Source organism: Haemaphysalis longicornis, unplaced genomic scaffold (assembly GCF_048455015.1).
Source record: "Haemaphysalis longicornis isolate Haplotype H1 unplaced genomic scaffold, Haemaphysalis longicornis Haplotype H1 scaffold_6, whole genome shotgun sequence".
Taxonomy (NCBI): Eukaryota; Metazoa; Arthropoda; class Arachnida; order Ixodida; family Ixodidae; genus Haemaphysalis; species Haemaphysalis longicornis.
In genome coordinates, this window is record NW_027526407.1 from 155733574 (window position 1) to 155759863 (window position 26290).

Below are 26290 nucleotides of genomic sequence, written 5' to 3' on the forward strand. Positions count from 1 at the left end.
GTCAATCAATCAGTCAATCAATCAGTCAATCAATCAATCAATCAATCAATCAATCAATCAATCAATCAATCAATCAATCAATCAGTTTTTTTAGCAATTCCTTGTTAGCAATGGCAGACAATATAAAATTCTGGCTTTCATATAAACAACTGGATATGAACTCTACAAATTAAGTTGTCGGTTCCTTCAAGAAAACGCAGCCGGACTGGTGTTATAGCGCAATACCATGACTTGCGTTAATGCAGCATCTTAAAACACGATTGTAAGAGTTTGAGCGAATCTCGCTTCAGGTTCACTATCAACATCAAAAAGTTACGCAAGAAGGAAAACGATCCCCCTGCCCAATTCGTGCTTGTGAAGTGCCCCTCAAAAACTTTATTTCACGACGACAATAGAAAGAACGTGCGCCGGTCAGACTTCGGCCGAAGCGTCGGGGTCGTCATTTTGAACTTGTCCGTCCTTGAATGGCCGCATGTCCACCTTCAAAACCGAGTGAAGGTTCGACTCCTGGTTGGTCCTGAACGCATCCAACTTGTCTAATTCGCTGCTGGTTACCGAGGCGTGAAACCTGAGCAGCGACGCCTCGAACTCCTTGAGGGTAAGCTCGGGTTCGAGGAGGGCCTCCTTGGGTATCTCCTTCCAGGACAGCTGGATGGCTCCGGGCGTGTCCGGAGCGCACGGCGTGAGGAAGTCGCCGGTCCTGGAGGGGCTACCGGGCCTCCGGTATCCTTCCACCTTGACGAAATGCGTGGCGGCCTTCAGCTTCTGCTTGACCTCAATCCTTGCCTCGCGCTGCAGCAGCGTGAGGTCTTCGCACGTGAAGCCCTCTGTCATCTCCACCAGGCGGGTGAGGTCGGCGTCGGAGAGCTGGTGGCGGCTGTCCTTGAGCCCGCTGATGATCATGAGCTGGCGCGTCTCGTCCGAGGGCAGCGGCACGTACACCCACTTGCGGAAGACGCGGGCCAGCGCGGGGTCCACCGCCCAGGGTGACTTGGTGGCGCCGATGACGGTGACCTTCTGCTTGAACAGTATCCCTTCCAGCAGGCTCAGGAAGTCCGCCTTGACGCGGTAGAGGAAGCCCGAGGTCTCCCCGCTGACCCCCGTGCCGCTGAGCGCGTCCAGGTCGTCCAGGAAGAGGACGCTGGGCGCATGGTTGAGCACCATCTCGAACAGGGTCCTCACGGTCAGGTTCTCGTTGCCCACGACGCACTTGGAGGCGAAGTGCTGGCACATCACGTAGAAGAAGGTCGAGTCGTTGAACTCTGTGGCCAGCGCCTTGCCCACGTGCGACTTTCCGCAGCCCGTGGGGCCGTACAGCACCAGGCTAGACAGCGGACGGCCGTTCTCGAAGAGGCTCGGGTGCTTCACCGGGTACACCACGTTCAGCATGAGTGCGCGCTTGAGCGCCTCCAGGCCGAACACGTCGGACCAACGCACTTGGGCCTCACCCAGCACCACCACACCGCTCGTGTGGAACGCCTTGTGCTCCTCGTACCCGTGCGAGCTGCGTGCGATAGCAGGGCTATTACGACGGCATTGCGCACTGCCCCCCAGTGGGGCAAAAAACACGCAAATGAACAGAGAGCAGTGCAGAAAGCCCATCGCATTCCTAGTGCCTTCCTTTGGTAAATAAACGGTTTGCAACAACAACATCCTGCAGGTATTGCACGTGCTTTCCTCGCTCCGGCTGTAGGGTGCGGGCCAGGGTGGTTATTTAGGTATGTGACACCAAAGGGAATACAAAAGATTAAGGGTAAAAAAATTCCCCCACCTCCCCGAAGGGGATCGTGCGGAAATGCGAATGCATTGGGTGCACCGATGAGTGCGGTGCGAGTAATTATTATTAATGGCGTACTTAATGAAGAGAGACGAGAGTGTGAGTCCTCCAACCGATGATGACGTTGAAGCAACTGCAGTGACGTCACCGCCAGCGGGAGGTGTAATGCTCAGGTTGCATTGTGTTACACTTCGTGCTTGCGGTATCGTTGCCGCGAGGGATTCGACTTCACCGACTTCCATCGCTATCAAGGCGCCAGGCGCGCGCTCCACTGCATTATATAGATTCCGAGCGCAGCGAGCGGAGAGAGGGTGCGCGGAGAGGAGAGAGAGCCCGCCGAGCTCCGCGATGCGAGCGCCCTCACACGCCCGAGCGCGCTAATCCTCTCCACTCACTCTCCGGTACTCCGCTCGAGCTCCGCGATGTGAGCGCCGCGGGTCCGCGGCGCCGAGACGACGACGACGACGACGACGACGAAGGCAGAACTACGAGGCGCGCGCTCACGTGCGCTCGCGCTGGAGGAATGCAGGCGCACGCCGACGGAGCACGACAACCCACGACTAAGAAATGCATTCGCATTTAAAATTACCAGTGGCTTAGCTCGGATATGCCAGGATATACGTAGCGCGACCTAAGGTTCAGCTGGTTATTCTTAGCTTTCCTGGTTGTCTGGGATTAGCTTGATTATCATGCTTACTGCTGCTTCAATGACACACATACGCTATACGCATTATGTGACACATGTATATTTATCAAGCGGCTCCGGTGCAGCGTCACCTATCGCCCGAGAGATAAGATGGTTCCACAGGCGCACGCCGCTGTTGCTGCGACGCACGAGCTATCGGTTCCACACCCGGCCGCCCCTCGCAAGATTATCAAGTGGGCCGGGCCGCCACGTGCGGAACGGAGGTCGGCGAAGACGCTGGGCGCGTGGGGTGTTTTAGAGACGCCGGGCGGCGAGCAACGTTCTGTGCATCGTGTGACGTCACTGCTCCTCGCGTAAGCGCAGCACGGCTCTCCAGGAGCCACGCGAAACTGCTCAACCTCGGACAGTGTAGCTCACGCTACAAAAGGCACCGGAAACTTGTCTCGGATGGTTGAAACACGTGCAGCACAGACCTTTCATGTAACTTTCAAGGCAACAGTTGGTGCTACGCGACGACATTTTACCCACTGGAATCCAACTCTGTCCAAGCAAATCACGTTTAAATCTGAATACGGAAGCTCTGCAGTGTCGCATTAGTTATTTCGAGAGCACTTGTCGGAAGACAGGACAGGCTCTACTCCTGGAGACGCTTTCAGCGAAGTGGGGCTTGGTTTGGTGCCAAGGATTGGAGAAGCTGTGCCGTGAATTGTTTTATGAAGAACTTCCTAAAGCAGAGACATCCGCAAATAACTGCAACTAGGATTAGAGCCAGTAATTTACAGTTGTATGTTTTTGCTGAAGCGTCTTTCGAAGAACGCTGACACCAGCCTAATTATAATGCTTTAGCATTCTTTGGCGATCCCACGCGAAAATCCGTCCATCACGTAGTAATCCGTGCCACACTTCAGCTGTACCACAGAAGGATTTAATAAAATACCCCAGGGCCTCAGATCTTCATAACAAAATTCTTATATGCCGCCCAAAAAATACACAGTTTAAACGTTGGCTGCGCCTAATATTGCCGCGAACCATACATTGGGTTTGTTTATTTGTGTTTTGCTTTTACCGCCCGGCTGCGCCGGTCTGTGTTATCTCTGCGCCAAGAGAAGCGCGTGTTCCATTCTTTCTTTCTGTGCCGCATGTGTTATCTGTCGTGATAGGGAGAGCATTCCGATCTAACGTGAACAGCCCAGAATAATCTTCTTGGATCTACTATGTTCTCGATGTGAATCGACGTTTCGAGAACCACGCGCGCCGAAAGATAAAAAGCCTGCAGTGCGGACGCCGGAGCATTCGATTCTGCGACGCTCGCTGACGCAAGTCACTTTGTTGACCGCTGCTTCGCCGCCTCTGTATTCTTTTGAGTTGTTAGGGGAGCACAAGTTCGCTCCAATAAACTTGTTTCTCCTGCAAGACAACTGCGTCGTCCTTGGCTTCGTGACATCTGGTGGAGGTGCGGGGTACGCACCCTTCATGCCCACTACAACCTCGAAAAGCCGCCAAGCCAGTCCAACAAGAGCCAGCCCCCGCCTGCAAGATTTACCGCCCGAGTTCGGTTTGATGCCAGAAGGGCCCAAGAAAAGGAACGCTGCAACCAACACCATGGTACAAGAAACAACGTCGCCAATCATGCTGCAGCAGCCCCGGGAACCGCCATCGTTCCGGGGAGCCCCCGCTGAAGATCCAGAGGAATGGTTGGAGAAGCTGGAGCGCGTGCGGATCTTCAACAGGTGGGACGATGAAGAAACCTTCCGGCATGTTTTCTTTTACTTGGAGGATGCAGCCCGAACTTGGTTTGAAAACCACGAGAGCGCCTTGACCGACTGGACGCAATTCAAAAGCGAGTTCCTTAAGACCTTCACGACCGTGGTGAGAAAAGAACGAGCTGCGATTTTACTGGAAACTCGAACGCAACACCCGAACGAAGGAGTAGTAATCATCGTCGAGGAAATGAAGCGACTTTTCCGCCGTGCGGACCCAGGAATGACGGAAGAAAAGAAACAACGGTTTCTGATGCGAGGTGTGAAGCAAGAGCTCTTCGCGTGCCTTGTTCGCAACCCCCCCAAGACCGTGTCCGAATTCGCGTCTGAGGCCGCCGCGATGGAGAAGACGCTCGAAATCCGAACGAGGCAGTACGACCGCCCAATCAATGCGCTGGTTTCGGAGACGCTTGGTGCCAGCGCTATCAACTCCGACTCACTACGCGACACTATCCGCGAAATAGTGAGGGAGGAGCTGCGGAAACTGCTCCCGACGCCGCCGCAACCACAAGTCGCTTCTCTTACCGACGTCATTAGAGAAGAAGTGCAGCAAGCGCTGGGAACTTCAACGACGCCAGTAGCACCTCGCGAGCCGCAAGCCATGACGTACGCGGCTGCTGTACATCGCCCTCGCCCACCTGCACCCTATCGTCACGAGGCTCCGTACCGTCGTCCCCTCTCGCCGGCCCGACCACCTGCGGCGCAACCCCCTGCCCCAAGGAAGACCGACGTGTGGCGAACGTCCGACAATCGTCCGCTGTGCTACCACTGCGGAGAGGCCGACCACGTCTACCGTCGCTGCCCCTACAGGAGGCTCGGTTTGCGAGGGTTCTCCGTCGACGCACCCCGCCCCCGAACTGGCCAGCGCCCATCGGAGATCGAAGAGTACCTGTCCAACACCAGCCGTCGACCAGCCCGTTTCAACCGTTCGCCGTCACCCTACCCATACCAGTCGCCGAACCACCGTAGCAATGCTGAGTTCTCACGTGGAAGGTCCCCCAGCCCACGCGGGGGAAACTAAAAGATGCAACTTCTGGAGGTAAAGTTGCACGATCGCGGAAAAATGAAAACCCTCCAACGACGCAACGACTCGCGGAAGACAGTGACTCACAACATGCCCTCATCCCGACGACCCGACCCAGACCTGACGAGACTTCCGTACACGACGACAGCTATACGCCGCGACGCGCACCCGACCGCACCGAGACGTCCGCTGAGAAGACGATGACAACGACGACGCACAGTGCCCGACCGTCAACACGCACAAGCCGAGATGCGACGCCCCGACGCACCCGGAACTCGAGGAAGGCGGCATCCGACGTCAAGGTGTCCGTCGACGGCTTTGATGTAGTCGCCCTCGTAGACACGGGAGCCGACTACTCCGTGTTGAGCGGACCATTTGCGTCTAAACTGAAGAAAGTTATGACCAGATGGGACGGCCCGCACATACGCACAGCAGGAGGCCACCTCGTGACGCCAAGTGGAACGTGCACATCGCGCGTCACCATAGACGGCACGACGTACCCTGCGGTGTTCGTCGTTTTGCCCAACTGCTCCCGCGACGTAATTCTCGGAATGGACTTTTTGACGGACAACGGCGCAATAATCGATCTGCAGACGAAGTCGATAACTTTTTCCTCCGACCACTCCATGACGCCGGAATCGAACCCCGAAATCCGTGCAGCTGTAAGGATCGCCGATGATCACGTCACCCTGCCACCCCGCGCAAGCTTGATGGTCGCAGTCTACTGTGAAGATGCTGCTCCTGACGTCGACGCTATCGTAGACACCGATCAAAGGGTGCTTCTCAACCGTGGTGTGTCGGTCGCAAGAGGCATTGCGCGCTTCAAGGAACACCAATCCCACATTTTGGTTACGAATTTCACCGAGGAGTACCAGCATTTAAACAAGGGCGCGGCAATTGCATTCCTCGAAGAAGCGCAAGAAGCAAGTGACGTGATCGCGGTCGCCGACTTTGAGCGCACACCCGTTGAAACCTTCAAGCTCCCGCAGCCTTTCGACGTGAATCCGGCGCTACCGCAAGAACAACGGAACAAGTTATCGGCTTTGCTGCGTCGCTATAGCGAATGTTTTTCGTCGAGCGCAAAACTACGTCAGACCCCTCTAGCGAAGCACCGAATAATAACCGAAGATGGAGCCCGACCCACCCGACAGTCACCGTACCGCGTCTCTTCACACGAACGGGAAGCCATCCGGACTCAAGTCGACGACATGCTCAGCGACGACATTATACAGCCCTCGAAAAGCCCCTGGGCTGCGCCCGTCGTACTCGTAAAGAAAAAAGACGGCACATTAAGGTTTTGTGTTGACTACCGGCGACTGAACAAAATCACGAAAAAGGACGTGTACCCCCTCCCCCGAATCGACGATGCCCTCGACCACCTCTGCCACGCGAAGTACTTCTCATCGATGGACCTGAAGACCGGCTACTGGCAAATTGAAGTGGACGAGAGAGACCGAGAGAAGACTGCATTTATAACCCCAGACGGCCTATACGAGTTCAAGGTGATGCCGTTTGGGCTGTGCACAGCACCAGCGACGTTTCAAAGAGTCATGGACACTGTGCTAGCTGGCCTTAAGTGGCACACCTGCCTCGTATACCTCGACGACGTAGTGGTATTCGCCCGGACTTTCGACGAACACCTTGCAAGGTTGGAGTCTGTACTCGAGGCCATTCGTACGTCGGGGTTGACACTGAAGCCTGAAAAGTGCCGTTTCGCATACGGGGAACTCAAGTTCTTGGGCCACGTCGTCAACGCCGCGGGAGTCCTACCTGACCCGGCAAAAACTTCAGCCATTGCGAACTTCCCAAGGCCGAAAGACAAGAAGGGCGTGCGAAGATTTCTCGGGCTGTGCGCATACTACCGGCGCTTCGTCGCAAACTTCGCACGCATTGCAGAGCCACTCACGCGCTTGACGAAAGATAGCACCCCTTTTAGCTGGGAAAACGACCAAGAAAAAGCATTCTGCGAGCTTCAAAAACGCCTGCAAAGACCACCCGTGCTCGCTCATTTCGACGAAAATGCCGAAACGGAAATGCACACGGACGCCAGTGATATAGGCTTGGGTGCCGTCCTTGTCCAAAAGCAAAGCGGCTGCGAAAGGGTAATCGCCTATGCCAGCCGTGGTCTGTCGAAGGAGGAGAAAAACTATTCTGCCTCTGAGAAAGAGTGCCTGGCTATTATATGGGCGATTTCAAAATTTCGCCCATACGTGTATGGAAGGCCATTCAAGGTTGTAACAGACCACCATGCGCTGTGTTGGCTCGCCAATTTGAAGGACCCCTCTGGCCGTCTTGGGCGGTGGAGCTTGCGCCTGCAGGAGTTCGACGTTACAGTCGTTTATAAATCCGGCAGAAAACACTCCGACGCCGACTGCCTGTCCCGCGCCCCCGTCGACCCACCACCACAAGACGCTGACGAAGACAGCGCGTTCTTCGGGATCGTGACGGAGAGCGACCTAGCCGCCCAGCAGCGTGCCGACCCCGACTTACGCGTCATAATCGAGTACCTCGAGGGATGCAACGTTGCCGTTCCTAGGACCTTCAAACGCAGCTTATCAGCATTCAGCCTGAGAAACTCCGTCCTCGTGAAGAAGAATTTCAGCACCGCAACAAGAGCGAATTACCTTCTCGTCATCCCCGCGGACCTTCGTGACGAAATTTTGGAAGCGTGCCACGACGACCCGTCTTCCGGACATCTCGGCACAGCGCGCACTATTGGAAAAATCAAGGCGAGGTACTACTGGCCCGGCCTTACCTCTGACGTCACTCACTACGTCCGGAGCTGCCGTGACTGCCAGCGACGAAAAACGCCGCCGACAAGACCCGCCGGACTTCTACAACCGATCGCCGTCCCATCGAGACCATTTCAACAGATTGGAATGCACCTTTTAGGCCCGTTCCCTACGTCACGATCACAGAACAAGTGGATTGTCGTAGCGACAGACTACATGACGCGCTACGCAGAGACCGCCGCTCTTCCGAGGGGGACTGCACAAGAAGTGGCAAAGTTCTTTATAAGCCAAGTTGTGCTGCGACATGGAGCCCCGGAAGTCCTAATCACCGACCGCGGAACGGCATTTACTGCGGAGCTGATGCAAGGAGTATTACGCTACAGCAACACGGATCACCGAAGAACGACGGCGTACCACCCCCAAACGAACGGACTAACAGAACGTCTGAACAAGACAATCGCAGATATGCTGTCAATGTACGTTGACGTTGAACATAAGACTTGGGACGAAGTGCTCCCGTATGTCACGTTTGCGTACAACACGGCTATCCAGGAGACGACGCAGCTGACGCCGTTCGAGCTTGTCTACGGTAGAAGGCCGACTACGATGCTCGACGCCATGCTTCCGCACGTAGAAGACGACGACCTCAACGCCGACGTCCACGGATATCTTCAACGTGCGGAGGAGGCCCGCCAGCTCGCTCGAGTTCGTATAACGGACCAGCAGCTGGTGGATGCGGGCCGCTACAACCTCCGACGCCGAGACGCCGAGTACCAACCAGGGGATCGTGTGTGGGTTTGGACTCCCATCCGACGACGCGGACTCAGTGAGAAGCTCCTGCGACGGTATTTTGGACCCTACAAGATTCTACGACGTGTTGGCCAACTTACCTACGAAGTGATCCCCGATGGTGACTCCGGCACATCACGACGACACACGCGGCCTGAAGTCGTCCACGTGGTTCGCTTAAAACCTTTCTACGGACGATGACGAACTTTTATTTTCATTTGTTCGGACTGTCGCTTATGTTAGCATCGGGTCGATGCACTCTTAGAGGGGGGGGGGGTAATGCCGCGAACCATACATTGGGTTTGTTTATTTGTGTTTTGCTTTTACCGCCCGGCTGCGCCGGTCTGTGTTATCTCTGCGCCAAGAGAAGCGCGTGTTCCATTCTTTCTTTCTGTGCCGCATGTGTTATCTGTCGTGATAGGGCGAGCATTCCGATCTAACGTGAACAGCCCAGAATAATCTTCTTGGATCTACTATGTTCTCGATGTGAATCGACGTTTCGAGAACCACGCGCGCCGAAAGATAAAAAGCCTGCAGTGCGGACGCCGGAGCATTCGATTCTGCGACGCTCGCTGACGCAAGTCACTTTGTTGACCGCTGCTTCGCCGCCTCTGTATTCTTTTGAGTTGTTAGGGGAGCACAAGTTCGCTCCAATAAACTTGTTTCTCCTGCAAGACAACTGCGTCGTCCTTGGCTTCGTGACAATATACATGGTGTCCAAACTACCATGCAGCAAGATCTTTTAAAAGAGCAACGGTGTTACTCCAAGAAAACCTAGTGCACAATGTTTTCAGTACAGTGAAGCCTGCGGCAGTAATTTCTCGTTAATGAAATCTAATTAATTGCAATTAATTATATTACTCGAGAAGTACTGTCCTTATCATTAAAGTTCCCATGAAGATATTTTGGTACCCACGAGGGGCGTCTAACGGCGGTATGTTTAGCGACGAACTAATTCCTGACTCATTTATTTAGACTGATAAAGAAACGCCGCGAAATATGAAAAAAATTAGCAGTGGCTTAGCTCGGCTATGCCAGGATATAGGTAGCGCGAGCTGAGGTTCAGCTAGTTATTCTTAGCTTTCCTGATTGTCTAGGATTGTCTTGATTATCATGCTTACTGCTGCTTCAATGACACACACATGGCATACACATTATGTGACGCATGTATATGTATCAAGCAGCTCCGGCGCAGCGTCACCAATCGCCCCAGAGCTAAGCTGGTTCCACAGGCGCACGCCGGTGTTGCGGCGACGCCCGAGCCATCGGTTGCACAACCAGCCACCCCTCGCGTGATCATCAAGTGGACTGGGCCGCCACGTGCGGAACTGAGGTCGGCGAAGGCGCTGGGCGCGTGGGATGTGTGAAAGACGCCGGGGAGCGAGCAACGTTCTGTGCGCCGTGTGGCGTCACTGCTCCTCGCGCAAGCGCAGCACGGTTCTCCAGGAGCCACGCGAAACTGCTCAACCTCGGCCAGTGTAGCTCACGCTACAAAAACCACGTGACGGCACTCCCGCCCGCATCGTAAAGCAAAGCCCTCGAACAGGCTCTTTCTGAGTTCGCCAGAACGAAAAAAAGAATAGAAAGAAGAAATCGCGACCGAGTTTGTGCCTTATCTGCCATAGATTTTCGTAGTAAGTATACTAGAGAGGAAATTACGCCTGGGAACCCATGTAGGCGTGGGGGGTTACGGCCTTTGGGAAAGATCCCAGCTGCTTGCTTGGTATGCCTGTCGGATTCTTAAGCGTCGTCTTAGGCTTGCTTGCTTCACTATGCAGTGCTATGCCTACGAGACAGCCGCTCCGACCGAAATTGCCGAGATGCGCTTCGCTTCTGCCACTTCGCTTCTCTGGCATGGCTTGGTAACTTGAAATTCACTCAATTAGTTCATGCTCTGACGGCTGTGCTTCATTATAAGCAAAGTGGGAGGACGAGTGCCGGCGAACGACCGTTTACATAAGTACCAGCCCAGAATGTAGACACGTTAGTTTGTAATACGAAGAATGCGCTTCTGGGTTCTCTTTCGCAGTAGCAGCACATATGTTAATAGCGCCCTGACATGTTGAAAGAGCGGGTAATTTGTCGTTGCGAAATTTGTAGCAGATGGTCTTTTAGGAAAACACGAACGAAAGACCGCGGAGGCGAGGTGCTCGTTGTCGTGTACCTATTGGTACACTTTCCTGCGTTCTTAAAAAAAAAATTAATATTTGAAATGTTTTCAAAATTTCCATCGTTATGAGTTTCTTCTGTAATATTACATTATTGTTAAGCACCAGCTTAGTCTGCAGAACAGTAAGTACTGGCAGATTCTCATTAAAAAACACGCTTTACATTTTATTCATTTAGCTTTAAAGCAGCGTGTTTCAATTGGCATTTATGTAGTTACAGACTCTACTTTACGTTTTTGCAGCATTGCATTTGAATTTACGTTCACTAAAACGTTTCAATCCAAGCGAAGGGTGAAACTAAGGAGAGCGCACGGTATACTTGCTACCCATGACGACACAGACAGCCTTGATGTGAGCCGCACAGACACTAGCGCCAGATTCCTCTCTAGTGTATATATTAAGATACTTATCTGTTTGGAGTAACAAACTTAAGTTATCTGCTACAAGCGCCCCACGAAACTTGCTGTTGCTGCTCATTTCACACATGCCATTATCAAGGTGATGCGCAGTCTCTTCGAGCGTGTTACAGGCAAAGCGGTTGCTTTCAATCAGTCTATTTGAGGACGCTGGTTTATGAAGCGAGTTGGAGCGGCGTCACGTGGTATGTTTCGGGGGCTTTCTTTATCAGCCAAAATAAATGAGAACGCAATTAGTTCGTCGCTAAAAATACCGCAATTAGATGCTTCTTGTGGGCACCTCATTGTGCCTCATTGAGTGCCTCATTGAGACTTTAATTATTGAGAGAGTACTTAGCCAGCTAGACAATTACAATTAATTAATTAATTGCAATTAACAGCAGAATTGCTAGCTGCTAGTTTACTGTACTGGAAGCATTATGCACAACGTTTTCTTCGAGTAATGTCATTGCTCGTTTTAAAACTATTGGTACATGATAGCCGTGACAACCCGTATCTATCCTTTACATGGAAGGTTAACCATATTTCAAAACCTTATGTTAAGCATTCCGAAAATTCTGTGCTGCTATAAGGCTATCACCACATTTTTAAAAAGACGACTTTTAGCCTATTTTTTTTTCTCTTGAACACAAGTTTAGCTGGGTAATTTTGGGGAGATGGCATATCCTTCATTTGCAATGGGTGGCCCACAGAGTTACCCATGGCAGGTACTTTATTTTGGGAAGCTTGTGGAAGACACACCCCAAGCGCGACCTTTAATGGCACTTGACACGGCGGAGGTAGCATGGGCAATCGACGTAATCGCTACGCCTGCTATCTTTGCAGCTTTTTCGAGATCTTCGTTGGCGAGGCGACTGTCATCTTCAAGCGTCCGCTGCGGGAAAGGAACGTCGGTGACAGCGCAAGCAAGTTACCGGCATCACATCCGCCAGGGGAAGCGAGCGCTATAAAGACGGCTGTGATTCAGAGGTATGGTCACTTGGCACGGCGGAGGCAGCACGGAGAATCGACGCCTGCTATCTTTGCAGGTTGACATTTTTCTACACTTCCTTCCTCAGCCGAAAATATTTTTGTTCTTGCTGCCTCGACTGCTGCCAACTTCTGAGTGCTGCAAGTCTGCACACCATACTCCTGTAACGTACCATGGCTGACCCTGCTCGGTTTCAAGATGAGTTGAGAAAAGAAACGAATGTCTTTAAGAAAAAGTTGGAGCGTGACGCCCACGCAAAGAAATCCGCGAACTTAAGCCAAGCATGGACTTCTTTAGTGTGGAATGTGGAATTCGAAAAAGCTAAGCAGGAGTGAAGCGAGCTAGCGAAGGAAAACAAATCTCTCAAAAAAAAAAAACGAACAACTACTTTTGGACTGCGAAGCTCTGCGAAAAGAAGTGTTTCAGCGTGAGCAACGCATGACTGCCTCGGAGCAATATTCCAGGAAGTGTAACCTTGGAGTGAAGGGTTTACCGTTCGCTGAGGATGAAAACCTTGTTGAAACAGTCAGCGAGATCGGTAGACTTGTAAACGAGCCCATTTCAGAATCAGATATTGATGTCTGCCACCGTGTTCCAGCGAAAAACCCGAATGTCACTTCAAACCTTGTCGAGCAGTTCAAATGCCGTTCAAAGCGTGACACCATGCTGTAGAAGGGAAGAAAAATGAAACTTCCGATACATGACTTTGGCCACGAGTCTAGCGAACCTGTGTTCATCAACGAGCCCCTGTGGCCTGCAATGAAACTGTTGCGGGAAAAAAGGCGAAAAACTGACGTTTCATTTGGACACGTGGTGGCAAGGTGTATGCGCGAAAAGATGAAAAATCTTCTGTCATGCACATTCGAAGTGCACATGACGTATAAAAGAGTTTGTAAACTGGCCAGGCTTTCGTTGCCTGAACAGTCTATCTTGAAAGATGACTGCGTTACAGCGTGATGTCAGCAACATAGTTGAAATCAACCCCGATATACGCTTTTCTTGCCTGCACCTTAACATTCGTTCGGCGAGACACAAGGAAGACGAATTATCAGTATTTCTGGATGAGCTTACTTTTGAGTTTGATACTGTCATATCGACAGAAACAAGGTATACGTGCGATGCTGAAATTTACAAGCGTGACGGATATCTAAGCCTTTTTGTGAATCGATCTGGTATAAATGGAGGTGGGCTGGCTATCTTGCTTAAAAATATGTTTGGTTGCGACATTTTCTCACACTTTTCTTTCATATCCAACGCAGCTAAACGCTTAACCGTTATATCAAATAATCCAATTTATTCCGTAGCGTACCGAGCCTTTGATGCCGATGTAAATACATTTATTGAACTTCTGGACCGCCTCCTCACCTATGTGAACAACAACAAATTCAAATTATATTATTGGGATGACTCCAACATCGGCCTCCTGAAACGATCTCCTGCTCAGGAAGCTTTTTTATTAATGGTGGAATCCAATGGCAATTCTATTCTGACACAGACGGCTACACGCGTTACGATGGAGACAGCTACACTTATTGATGTATTTATTTCTAATATAAATATCAGTAACTACTTTAAGGTGTACTGGAGAGTGCAATCAGCGATCACTTTCCCATTCATGCGCTTGCAAAATTTGCTTCGGGTAAACAACGCGAATTAGCAGCCCAGAATACAGCCTGGCACTTTGACTTAGAATTCAAAGCAAGGTTTTACCTCCGGAGGTAGCTACGCGAAATAACACTCGGAATGTCTCGATTAATTAACAGTAATAGTGCCGTCATGTGCCGAAAAGTTGGGCGTGACTTTTTTTTTTTTTATGTTGGGGACATCGGCTGTATTGCTGTCATCCGCTCACTGCTATCACCCAACGCATTTCAAATTTCCCGCCTTTGCAGTGCTCGCGCGCCCCCTGCCTGAAACTGCGCCTGCGGGAGTTCTGTTAATTTTGTGCTTGCTTTTCCTGCCGCTCGTGCTGGCGTTACACTGACACTTTTTTTCGCTTAATATCGTAAAAACCAACCCAACGAGTGTTCGTAACGAAATAAACGCGGGCGACGCCGGTTAATAACGTATATTTTGCCTCAAATGTTCCTAGAGTTTTCTTTGCGCTAAACAACGGGGAGATGTATGACAAGCGCCTGCGGTTCACAAGTTTCGAAAGCTTAGGGAAGGCCGCTAGGGGGCCAAGCGATGCATACGCGTGTGACATCGGCTCCGTGTTCGACCCTTCTTTTCAGCGGCTAAAACCATCTACCGCTGGCCTGACCAGCGCCACGGGATCCACGACGTTCCAGGGAACCTCGCAATACCACCTTCATCGGTTTTGGCGCACCGCAAGGTCAGTTACCAATCGTTGAACGTTTCCCCCCGCCAAACACTTGGCTAAGCCTACCTAGGCTTGCCACGCCGGCGATCACCCGCCGGCGGCAGACCAGCACGTGCTCCTCTCGCCGGTTGCAAGACTGCACGAGACCGCGCCGGCTCTGGCGCACCGCTCTGGATAATACCCCGACATGGAGTACGCCGTTCAAGGAGAGGACATTTCTCCCGAAGAATTGCAAGAACCCGGATGGGCCGCCGTTCGACGACGACAAGCCGCTCTGCACGCCACCACTGGATCAGCCGAACCTGCCGGCTCACTGAATCGGAAAAAAAGTCAACGCCCCTTCCACCGGCAACCACCTGCCCTTCCGTTGCCAAGCACTGACATCAAGATCGTTCTTCGCCCTCATGGCGGACTCGACCTCAAGTCTGTCTCCCAAGTTACTCTGGCCGACACCGTGATGCATCAAGCGGCAAACCCCATGGACCAAATCCCCATTCATCACGTATCGAACTATGTTCTGGTAAGCACCCCTTCGGAAGAACGAGCCCACAAGTACGCTGCAATTAATTTCCTTGCGCTCCGAGGGAAGCGCTACGAAGTATCAGCCCACGTTTCAGCGCCTGCTAACACGGTCACAGGCGTAATATTCAACATCCCGGAAGAAGACACGCCCGAGCAAATATTCGACAGTGTCCACAACTACAACCCCGACTTGAAGATCCTCAGTGCTAAACGTCTAAACACTTCAAACATCGTGCAAATCTTGTTTGATGGCCAGAAAGTTCCTTTTTGGGTCCGCTATCTGCCGTATACCGATGCAATCCTTTCCGTCGTAAAACAGAAGCGTGCTCCCTCTGCTGGCAAGCCGGTCACAGGCCGGATGTGTGTCCCAGTGCCCAGTCAACCACCCGGTGTTCCACGTGTGGTACTGTGAACCCGCCACACCCCCACGAGTGTTTCCCTCTCTGCATTGTGTGTGAGGGTCCGCACCTGACGGGCTCAGCAGACTGTCCTCGCCGTTTCCAACCGCGCAAACGGAATCCCACCTACGCCCAGATGGCAGCAAAAGACCAGGGCCACGGACCCACCGGCAGCAGCAAACCCGCTACCCCTCCGAACTCCCGACAAAAGGGGCTCGCAGACACCCCTCGATCACAACCCCGAGAGGTTCGGGACTCGACTTACAGCCCGCCTGGGAGCTCCAAGGTCCGGAAGCAGCCACAGCCACCACCAGAGCAAGCGAACTCCGACAAAGAACTCGAGAAGGTGAGCTACTCTAGCGCACTCTCTCAGAGCTCGTCACAATCAGCCTTCCCGCCCCTTGACCCCTCTACCGATATACTAAAGGAACTTGCTGCCATACGAGCAGAAATCACCATACTCCGCCAGGAAAACGCGGCGTTTCGCCGAGAAAATGCATCCCTCCGACTTAAGCTCGACACTAACGCCGCTGAATCCTCAATCAGTAACTCACCGCCGCCGAAACGCAAGGCGACAACGGAAGAATCCCATTCCGCCCCTGCGATCCCTCTCCAAGACGAGCAAATAGATGCTCGATTTGAAGCTATCGAGAATTCTTGCAGGGCGGCGTTACTCGAGCAAAAAACTGAGTACACCAATATCTGTCAAACCCTCCAGACCAGCTTCTCGACGCTGCAGGCGAACATCGAAGAAATGCGCTCGTACATTCGCGGGATGGTCACTGGAGTTAATAATCCAATTCCGTATGCCCCCGTTGTCGCCCAGCAGTATGACGAGACCCTTCAATAACACCACAGAGTCCCTACGCGTCTGGCAGTGGAACTGCAGGGGCTATAAACAAAAGCGCAGTACCTTGCAAATGCATTCCCAAACGCTAGAGAAACCTCCAGACATCATAGCATTGCAGGAAACCGGCACGAACGTTAAACTCCCATGGTACAAAGCTTTTCAAAGCTCTCATGACCCTAAAACGGCAGTTTTAATTCAACGAAATATCCCAGCCGAAAGGCTTGAATTCGAGAGTATTAATATCCCTCATGATTTTGTTGTCCTGTACCCCACTAAGCGTTCCGCAACCAGAGTTTACATACTGAATGTATACAGCAATCCTAAGGCCCACAGCCACAATTTTAATCTCCTATTTTCCCTTGCTAAAAAAGAATCTCAAAAATATATGCTCCTAATTGTGGGTGATTTCAACGCGCCTCATACTGCATGGGGATACTCGCACTGCACCAAGAAAGGCCGCCTCTTGTGGGATCAAGTACAAGCGCATCGTCTCACTCTAGAAACGGATCCCCTCGTCCCGACCAGGGTCGGCAACAGCGTCCAACGCGATTCCACTCCTGGCCTCACCTTTACTCATCACGTCACCAATGTTAATTGGCACTGCACGGACCATTCGCTTGGTAGTGATCATTATATCATTCAGATTGAGCTCACTCTCGCTCAGCGTATGAAGCCGCACCCCAAGCAGTCATACATCACCGACTGGGATGAATGCAGGCATATTCGCACTCAAGATGAGAATACCGTACTTGAAATAGATACTAATAACCTCGAAGGCTGGGTTCACCAGTTACTGACGGACGCGCGCAATGCCAGCAAACAGGTGGATCTTGACCTTCCATCAGACGCTGTGGACTCCCGTCTGCAACACTTGTGGGCGGCATACGGAAGCATACAGCGCCGGTGGAAAGCAAGAAAGCACAATCGCAAACTTCGCCGCAAATTGGCAGAATTAAATAACAAAATCCGCGATCACGCTGACCGTCTCGCCCGCGATCAGTGGGGACAAGTCTGTGACCAAATGAGAGGGAACCGAGGCATGAAGAGAACATGGGCCCTACTTAAACACCTGCTTGACCCCGGTCGTTCTTAAACAGAACAAAATCACCGCCTCACCACAATCATCCACAACTTTCCCGGCACGGATGAGGAACTCGTAGACAAAATTTGTTCCCTATACGTACCTACCGGTCAAAAACAGCCCCTACCAGAGTATAAAGGTCTCACCAATGACAGTCTGGACTCTGATATTACTGAGTCGGAGGTGCGGGGGGCTCTCCTCCAACTCAGACCCGGCTCGGCACCGGGGCCGGACTGTATCACTAATAAAATGCTTCGCAACCTTGACGATAGTTCAATTTCGGCCCTTACAGCGTACTTTAATCATTGCTGGAAGCAGGGAACCCTGCCTCGGGATTGGAAGCACGCTAAAATCACCCTCATCCCCAAGCCAGGAAAGCCACTTTCCATCGAACATCTCCGGCCCATCTCCCTTACCTCCTGTTTGGGAAAAGTCCTCGAACACGTCATCCTCACGCGTCTCACCAATCATCTCACTTCCACAAACGCGCTTACGCATTCTATGATTGGCTTTCGCCCCGGCTTATCCCCACAGGACGTCCTCTTTCAGCTATCCCGCGAGGTGATAACTCCCCCCAGTAGGCTCGATTCGGCCGCCATCCTGGCCTTGGATCTCACTAAGGCTTTTGATAGAGTTTCGCACACCGCCATTCTGCGCGGATTAGAATCTGTAAACCCGGGACAGCGCACATACAACTACGTTCGCAGCTTTCTCACGGAACGCACGGCAATCCTCCAAATCGGACATATCACATCAGACACCTTGAATTTGCCATCGATAGGTTACGCCGCAAGGGGCTGTGTTATCACCCATGCTTTTTAATCTGGCCTTGCTAAATATCCCCAAAGAATTACAGAAAGTTCCCCGTCTACGCTTCAGTATGTACGCCGATGACATCACTCTCTGGGTGACAGGTGGCAGTGATGCGCACATTGAAAAGACCTTACAAATAGGTGCAAATATTGTAGTTAAACAAGCAGAGTTAGCAGGCCTTACATGTTCTCCTAACAAGTCCGAGCTGCTCGTTCTGCCACGCAAAAGAGCAGCCCGCACAACGTCAGATATCTCTATCTCTATTAGTGGTTATTCGGTCCCGGAAGTTCAAACACTAAAAGTTCTCGGGCTCCTTATACAACGGAATCGATCCAATACACAATTCGTTACCCAATTAACTAAGCATGTTGTCCAAACAATTGGTCTCATAAAAAGGATTGCCAACCGCCGGCATGGGCTCTGTGAGAGTGAGAGATCGCGACTCATTCAGGCCTTCGTGATCAGCAGAATAACATACTCCCTCCCCTACCTTCATGCCAGTGCTGCTGAGTTTCAAGAAATCAATTGCCTTATCAGAAAAGCCTACAAAGCGGCACTTCAAATACCCCTGTACTCTTCCACTGCCAGATTAGACCGTCTGGGTATCCATAATAATGCCGAGGAGCTTGTGGAGGCGCACCTGACAGGACAAATAGCCCGCCTATCCACTACCTCAACCGGTCTGCACATCCTAGACCGACTCGGGATTCGTGCCCCTACTTTGCCCGCTCATAAATACCCCATTCCTCGCGCTATTCACGCTCGACTTGTAGTCCGTCCTGTACCACGCAACATGCACCCTGTGTATCATGCGGGACGCAGAATGCAACGAGCGCAGGCTCTTCAGCGACTCCTACCTGTAAGACCAGATACTTTATACGTTGACGCGGCAGAATACCGTCACCGCGATGCTTATGCTCTGGCCATTGTGAATCGGCCGGACGACCCCCCGTTACGCTCCCTTACAGTTCGCACCCCTTGCCCTGCCACGGCGGAGGAGGCGGCAATTGCACTCGCCCTGTCACAAAGGCCGACCCCCACGATCGTAATCTCTGATTCAAAGACGGCCGTTCAAAATTTCGCCCGTGGTCTCATTTCTCCACTGGCACTCAAAATTATCTCTCAAAATCCTCCAACTTCCCCGGTAGAACTGCTATGGACCCCGGCGCACTCGGGACTCGGGGGGAACGAGGCGGCCCATGACGCGGCTCGAGGATTCACAATCCGAGCGGGAGCCAGCCTAGATCCTTACCATGGGGCCCGATCCGCCAGAGACCGCCTAATTGCGTATCATGACATACTCACACATTACCGCCTCGCCCGCCGAAAATACCCCCCGGCGCATCCCCAGCTCAGCAATGAGCAAGCGCGTACCTGGCGACTTCTGCAGGTTCAATCCTTTCCCTGCAGGGCGGTGCTCCATCACATCCACCCTTCCCTCTACCCCTCACCTCATTGCCCCGCATGTGGCCAGCGCGCCACACTTCCCCACTCTATGTGGGCCTGTCCATCCAATCCCTTCCCTTTAATCACCCGTGACGAGCAATGGGAGGGTGCGCTGGGTAGCTCCGACCCGGGCGTTCAGATCGCCTTGGTGGAACGAGCTGCCATCGTCGCCGCCGACCTCCAACCGGCGGCCACCACGCTTCCCTAACCCCAGTCGCTCAATAAAAGTTTTTCTCTCTCTCTCGAAAGCTTATGACTAGAGACCGGAAGTTTAGGCAAAATGCCTATTTTTTCCTTGAGTCCGTATCAAGCCTATTTGACATATAAGCATGAACTAACGGAAGGGGAGTATCTTAAGCAACACTTTATTGGGCCTATAATGCCTATTTTGACTATGTATAAGCCTATATGGGCTTTTTAGCCCCTTAACTGCCTTCTTTGTGTTATATATGCTTTTTTTTGTTTATCGAGTCGGTGTTTTGCACCGACTGTTCTCGCTTCAGAGGCCCGCAACGAAGTGTTTGTCGCACCCCGTTTGCAAGAAAGAAAAAAAAACAAAAAAACACCATCGAGCCGTGCCAAACAAACCCAGAAACGCAAACAGTGCACAAGCCATCGCCACCCAGACCTCCTCACATCGGCCGAGCCGGCCGAGACCCGCACGCAGCGAGCCGCAGCCAACCTCACCGACGTCACCATTGTCCACACGAGCTGTTTAGTTATATGTCCTTCTGACCCGTTGTGTCCGCGGACCAACAGCGAGAACATTTAAAGACGATAGTCTTTCTTGGGCTACTTAAACCCAGAAATTTTGGTCAGTCTGTATATCTGTCTGTCTGTCTGTCTGTAACTCGATTCAGCCACCCGGCCAAAGTAAAATGCTTACTGCGCAATAGTCTTATATACTCACAGCCGAATTAAACAAAAATTACGCCCATCTTCCCGCGAGGGAACCCTGGTGTGATGCGACGAATCGGGGGGTTCAATTGGTGTTTCCGTTGGGTTGATTCTCTAAATCGCGTGAAACGTGTTGTGAACGCGTATGATGCATTTCCATCACATGCGGTTGTTCCTATTGGCGGTGAGATGTTTGAGTGGCGCCCCCTGGCGCTGACGTCGGCTTAGGGACTCGCGCCGCTGTCGTCTGCTACGCTCCGCTAGTGAGGGGCAGAAGTGCCTGTGCTGGAAACCACCCGCTTTGATGCTTCTGTGCATTAAAAAGTGTATTTCTTGTAATGCAGTTCTTTTTGCCAGCTTCTGACACATCTGAATAATTTCAAGCTGCATCCCCCACAAGTTTGCAACACACGAGGAGAGAAAGAAGAACTTTCTTTAGAGCATCGGCCAGAAGATCGTGTGTAACTCGCCCTTTCTAGCTTATTCGCGAGGTTCACCGCTCGGAGCTCCTCGATAAGAGTTCAGAATGCGTAGGCTTCCCTAAAGTACGTTTTTTTTATTGTGGGGTTTAACGCACCGACGCAACGCAGGCGATGAGGCGCGCCGTAGTGGAGGGCTCCGGATTAATTTTGACCACCTGGGGATCTTTATCGTGCGCCGAAATCTCGTACACACGGGCGTTTTTGCTTTTCGCCTCCATCAGAAAAGCGGCCGCCGCGGCCGGGAATTGAACCCGCGACCTCGTGCTCAGCAGCGCAACGCCTTATCCACTGAGCCACCGCGGGGGGTCCCTGAAGTACTTTTGAGATGCTCTTATAAGACTGAGCAGTAAAATGCTACGCACCAAGCAGCGGGCCCTTAGACGCGCATCGCACAGCAGGAAATAAAATGGCTGTCTGCTATTTTTTTTTCATTGTAATTGACTTGTAGGAATCCGATAAAATGTTTTTTTTTTCTGTGCAAAACGCATTAATTTTTATGCACCGTCACAAACGTCTTATTAGTAGGCTCGGGAATGTTTGGGAGGCTCACAAAGATTGTGTGGATATTTTCTTCAGGCTGTATTGGCTGTATGGCATACATACCCTCCTTCACAAATTGTCCTTCTTTATGGCTGCGTGCAAGAAGGTGCATATCCACAGCGTGCGTTGTTTCCTCACATGCAAATACAATGAGAAGGTTGGTGCTACGCCTTCGCGATCGCGCCCTACTGGAAGGCGGCTTTTGTGCTCCGAATTTCTATCGTAACCATCATTATAATAATGAACTGACTCTCAGCCCGAATGATTATGACATGATTACGGTGTTGAAGGCTTTAAATAGTGAACGCATTAAATAGTATGCGTGCATATTATACATGAATCGAAACCGATTAATATTTCCAAGCAGCTATTTGTTGCTTTCTAACCCTTCCAGGCGTAGAGAACAAATCCTGGTCTACTCGGGATGGCGTTCTACGAATTGAAAAAAAAAAAATTACTCTTACTCTCTTGTCCTGGACTGAGGACCCCGCCACCAGACCAGCTCGTTTTTAATGTTAAATAATGTTTTCTCCTCCTCTTACTCCTCCTGCTCCTGAGTGAAGCTCTGCTCTAACGCATGTCTGAATATTGGGAAAATATGGCTCTGGGAAATCTACAAAACTTTGCCTCCAGGTTTTAACAAATATAGTGTTACAGTATCTTTATCATAGACATGACTGGTTTTGTTCAATAAAACTCCGTACTGGCTGGAAGGCTGGTTAAAACTAGCAACACACAGTGGGTTATTGGGAACTCAGTCTAGTTTTTGCAACCCATATATAATGCGTGTCGGCATGGTTTCATTGCATGAAAACGTAAAGTGATGTGATACAATACTTTTGGGCGTCCGGCAAGCTTGTAAAACTGTTTTACGTTACGTACGATTACTGGGGATCATAATGCCTCCTGCCAAAGCCAACATCCCCGAAGGCCTGGAATTTGTTTTGGTGTTGCTGTTGTTTCGCTGCTGTCGGTTACTAGCAGCTGGCTGTTACCTTTGTTCGAAAGATTGCTTAATACAGAAGCTGTCGCCTAGCTCCGACACTTCGAGCTCCGCACAGGACCGGCTTCGTAAGGAATGGGGCGACGCCGCCAATATTTGTTCCGTAGCAGTATCCAAAACTAAATTTTAACTCACGCCGTGAGCTAGAGTTTGCGATTTCAAGACTATTCTTATCATAAACAGATGGCGCCACCAGTCCACGGCGCGCGCGCCGCTCGTGGGACCTTGTTCTCGGCGGTTGCACTCAATCTCTGCAAGAGGTAGTGTCAACATTCCCCTCGCGAGGGGCACGCTCAAATACAGAGCATTTCCGGGGGCGCACGACGTTAAGTAGTTTGCGTTACGGTAATGTTGTTGCACTTGTGGCAACTGCTGACGAGAGAACGCTCGTCAGCAGTGATTTGAATGAGTCAAGAATATAAGGCGCGTCCGTAGCCTCCCAATCTGTGTCGGCTTTGTGCCGCTGTGGGTTAAGCACCATGTACATTGCGTTCCGCCCGCAGGGTCGAGGGATCGAAACCTGACGCCGGATGGTTTTTTTTTATATAGTAGGGAGGGGTGCGGTGCGGACTACGGACGTCAACGCGGGTGACATCGTGAGTTACTGAAATGCTCTGCATTTAAAAGTTACGCAGATGCAAAATCTCGCGCGCGCAAGCATCAGACGTCAACCGAGCGCAAAGAAACAGCAGGGAGAGCTAGCCCGAGTGAAGCAGACGACAAATGCGAGAATTCCTAAGCCGACGTCACGGAGGCGCGCTTCGCAGCGCCCCCCGTGGTCGCGCTCACCGCCAAGACGCGGGACGATGGGCGTAATTTTACTTTTCATGCACATGCATACGCGAAATGAGAGAGACTACGTGTTTTAGCGGCATTGACCACCCCCAAGCTCTTTATTACATTTAAGAATGATGGCTTTATGGTCAGTAAAGTGGACCGTCAACGGTTGCTGTAGCAATGGTCGGTCAAGCAAGGTCACGTCAAGTGCGAGAGCGAGCGCTTGACTGAACCGCCGCAGCGCGATCCCGATTATATTCACAGCGCTTGAAGAAGAGGAGACAATGAGGGAGAGTCGCGCATGCGCGCACTTGCGCGCGCCGGAGCAGTTGTTAATGCAGCGTTACGCAGCGAAGCGCGCACAAACAAGCGCGCCAGCTGTGGTGTGCTAATGAGCCGGAGTGAGAGTGTTGCACCCAGCTGTGGCAGAGAAGAACGGAGGAGGGATGCGGACGGACGGCGCGACGACGACGCAGGAGGGACATGCCTCAGAGCAAGAGATGCGTCGCATCTAATAAGCCCGGTTTATATGTTCATGCTTGTCAACTTTGTTGAACAAGAACAAGCCATTACGCAAATATAAGACAGGAAATTAGTACACAAGGAATATTTACAGTGTTCCTTTATTAAAAAATTCCTCGATGCTTGGTTTTTTGATAGCAAATGATATTCTAGAACATCTACTGCAGAACAACGCGCCCGCGCCACCTCCGGGCGGCATATGAGAAATCACGCGGCAACAGCAACGAAAGGTTCCACTAGCTAGGTTTCACGTTTTGCTTGGAACACACGTGGAGTACGGCAACGCGGTTCTATAAACCTTGAAGTCGGCCGCCTCGATTCACGTGCGTCTCCGCCGTACTGCGGCGCTGGCATCGAGGAACCCCGCCTGTAGCAGTGGAACACGGTAAATTCAAATCGCCTTGAAGAAACCTTTAGTGTGTTTCCCTTGGGATGAGCGCGACGGAACAGGAACAGCATGGGAGGTGAGCGGGAAAGCGAAGGGGGCATTTCCTTGGCAAATGTCTACAAAGACTATCCTCTTTTGACGACATTTGCAACGAAAGGAGCAGATAAGCGGCCAATTTTTTCCCATCGCCCCGTCCATTGCTAACGCAATAAAACCTCGGCACCGGTGAATCTATGGGATTCAACGGTGCTGTGAAGAGCTGAGCAGGTCGTTCTGCTCTGTAAAGAAATAACTACCTGCAGTTAAGATTTTTCTTCGGATTGCCGTTGTCTTCCAGCAGTAGTCACCGATTCTCCCTCTTCCACCACAGCCAATAGCTACGACTTAAAAACTCGGCTAATGGCGGAAAAGTACTACAAATACACTTGCCGGTGCTAGTAACAGCATTGCAGACGACAGAAGCATCGCAGCCGAAATAAACAATTTCGGCTGCGATAATAAACAATAAACACGACAATAAATAACAATAAACAATAAACCCCACGCTACACTTGAACGTGACTTGGCCCATTTGTGTGCTTATTTCGCGCTCTTAGCAAAAAGCATTTCCGCAGCTGAGAGCTTGGGCGCCACTCTGACTAAGAATGCTGAGCTTATTTCGAAAGTCCAGGACTTACCCGCCAGAACCCCCAAAGGACCGGTTCCTGATAGAGCCATTCCTGTCTGACAATCTGCCATTCTGTCTGACATAAAATTCCTGGATTCCCTGTGCTAAAAGAGCTGCCGAAGCTTCTGAGCACCAAACATAAGGATATTTCAGATGGAATAAGGTCATGAAGTGTCCCTAAGAACAAGCACGCTTTTCCAACTTCGGTGAACGTTGAGTGTTGTTTTTTTCGCACACAATTATCGACCCAAATGATGTACAACTGCAAGCCGCCAATAATTGCGATGGGCGTCGCTTACAATTGCTTTTAAGCTTTTCTTTTGTTGTCGAATCACCCTGAATTTCACGTAAATCTGTTAAAATAGCAACTCTTGTGTGACTTATTTTCCCGAATAAAATATAATCACTCTCCCACACAATACGTGTCCGCAGTTCTAACTGCAAGTCATAAATTTGTAGCAAAATGTCCTGCTCAAGTTAATACGAATTGAGCCTATATGTGCATAAACGACAATATTTGGTGCCTATGAAGGCCTAAATGGCCCTTTTCAGTGCCTGTTATAGGCGCCAAATGCCGTAATTTTTCATGCCTAAAGTTCCGGTCTCCACAAGTTATGACATTCGAAAGAATGTCATAAGTTATGACATTCTTTCGAAAGTTATGACATTCTTTCGAATGTCAGAGGCTTTCGAAGCCTCTGTGGGACGCCGCTACGACGGTACGCCATGGGGCTCTATATAGTTAGGTCCGTTATCTCCATGCGCCACCTGATTCCTGAAGTCGCCTGAGATCGAGTGTTAAAGCTAGTTACGACGACAAGGCGAGCGCCTAAAGTGCTCTCACTTAAAAGGTAAAGACAGTACAGGCGCAGTTTTCCCCGATATGCCATGCAGGCAACTAGCCCAACTCAAGCTGGAGGGAAATTGTCAAACGACTCCCGCGATTTCTCAGTCCGCATGCAGCAGCGCAGGGGCGGCTTACGGCTGGCAGAGGCTGAGGCTGCTGCTCCGAGTGATGAGCCTCTGCTGCTGAGCGGCGCCCGAGGACGACGGCGCCGGACTGCTGCTGCGCGGCGCGCACTCGGCGCTGCCCGCGCGCGCCCCGAGGAAGCGGATGAACTCGTGCGTGCGCTGCAGGTAGCCGCTGCTCTCGGCGCGGATCTCCTTGGCCGCCACGAAGTACAGGAACAGCGCCTGCTTGTACAGCCGGAAGGCCTCGCTCAGGTTGCGAGCCTCCTCTTCGGCCGCCGCCCGACGGCCGTAGTCGATGGCCAGCCGGACCGCCTCTTCGGCGTTCAT

At 51.6% G+C, this 26290-nt stretch overlaps 1 protein-coding gene across 1 annotated transcript; it reads right to left on the reverse strand.

Moving 5' to 3' along the window:
• Positions 1–411: 411 nt before the first annotated feature.
• On the reverse strand, positions 412–26290 carry LOC144143329 (vacuolar protein sorting-associated protein 4B-like). Its single transcript, XM_077675098.1, has 2 exons — positions 25974–26290; positions 412–1504 (listed from the first exon to the last, which is right to left on the reverse strand). The coding sequence occupies exons 1-2, from the start codon at positions 26288–26290 to the stop codon at positions 412–414; spliced, it is 1410 nt and encodes a 469-aa protein (XP_077531224.1).

Bases quoted from the DNA above. Each gene is read 5' to 3' on its own strand.
- LOC144143329 (XM_077675098.1), bottom strand. From the start codon at position 26,290: ATGAACGCCGAAGAGGCGGTCCGGCTGGCCATCGACTACGGCCGTCGG. The intron at 1,505-25,973 runs GTAAGCCGCCCC...TATCGCACGCAG, and splicing joins AGCCTCAGCCTCTGCCAGCC to CTCGCACGGGTACGAGGAGC.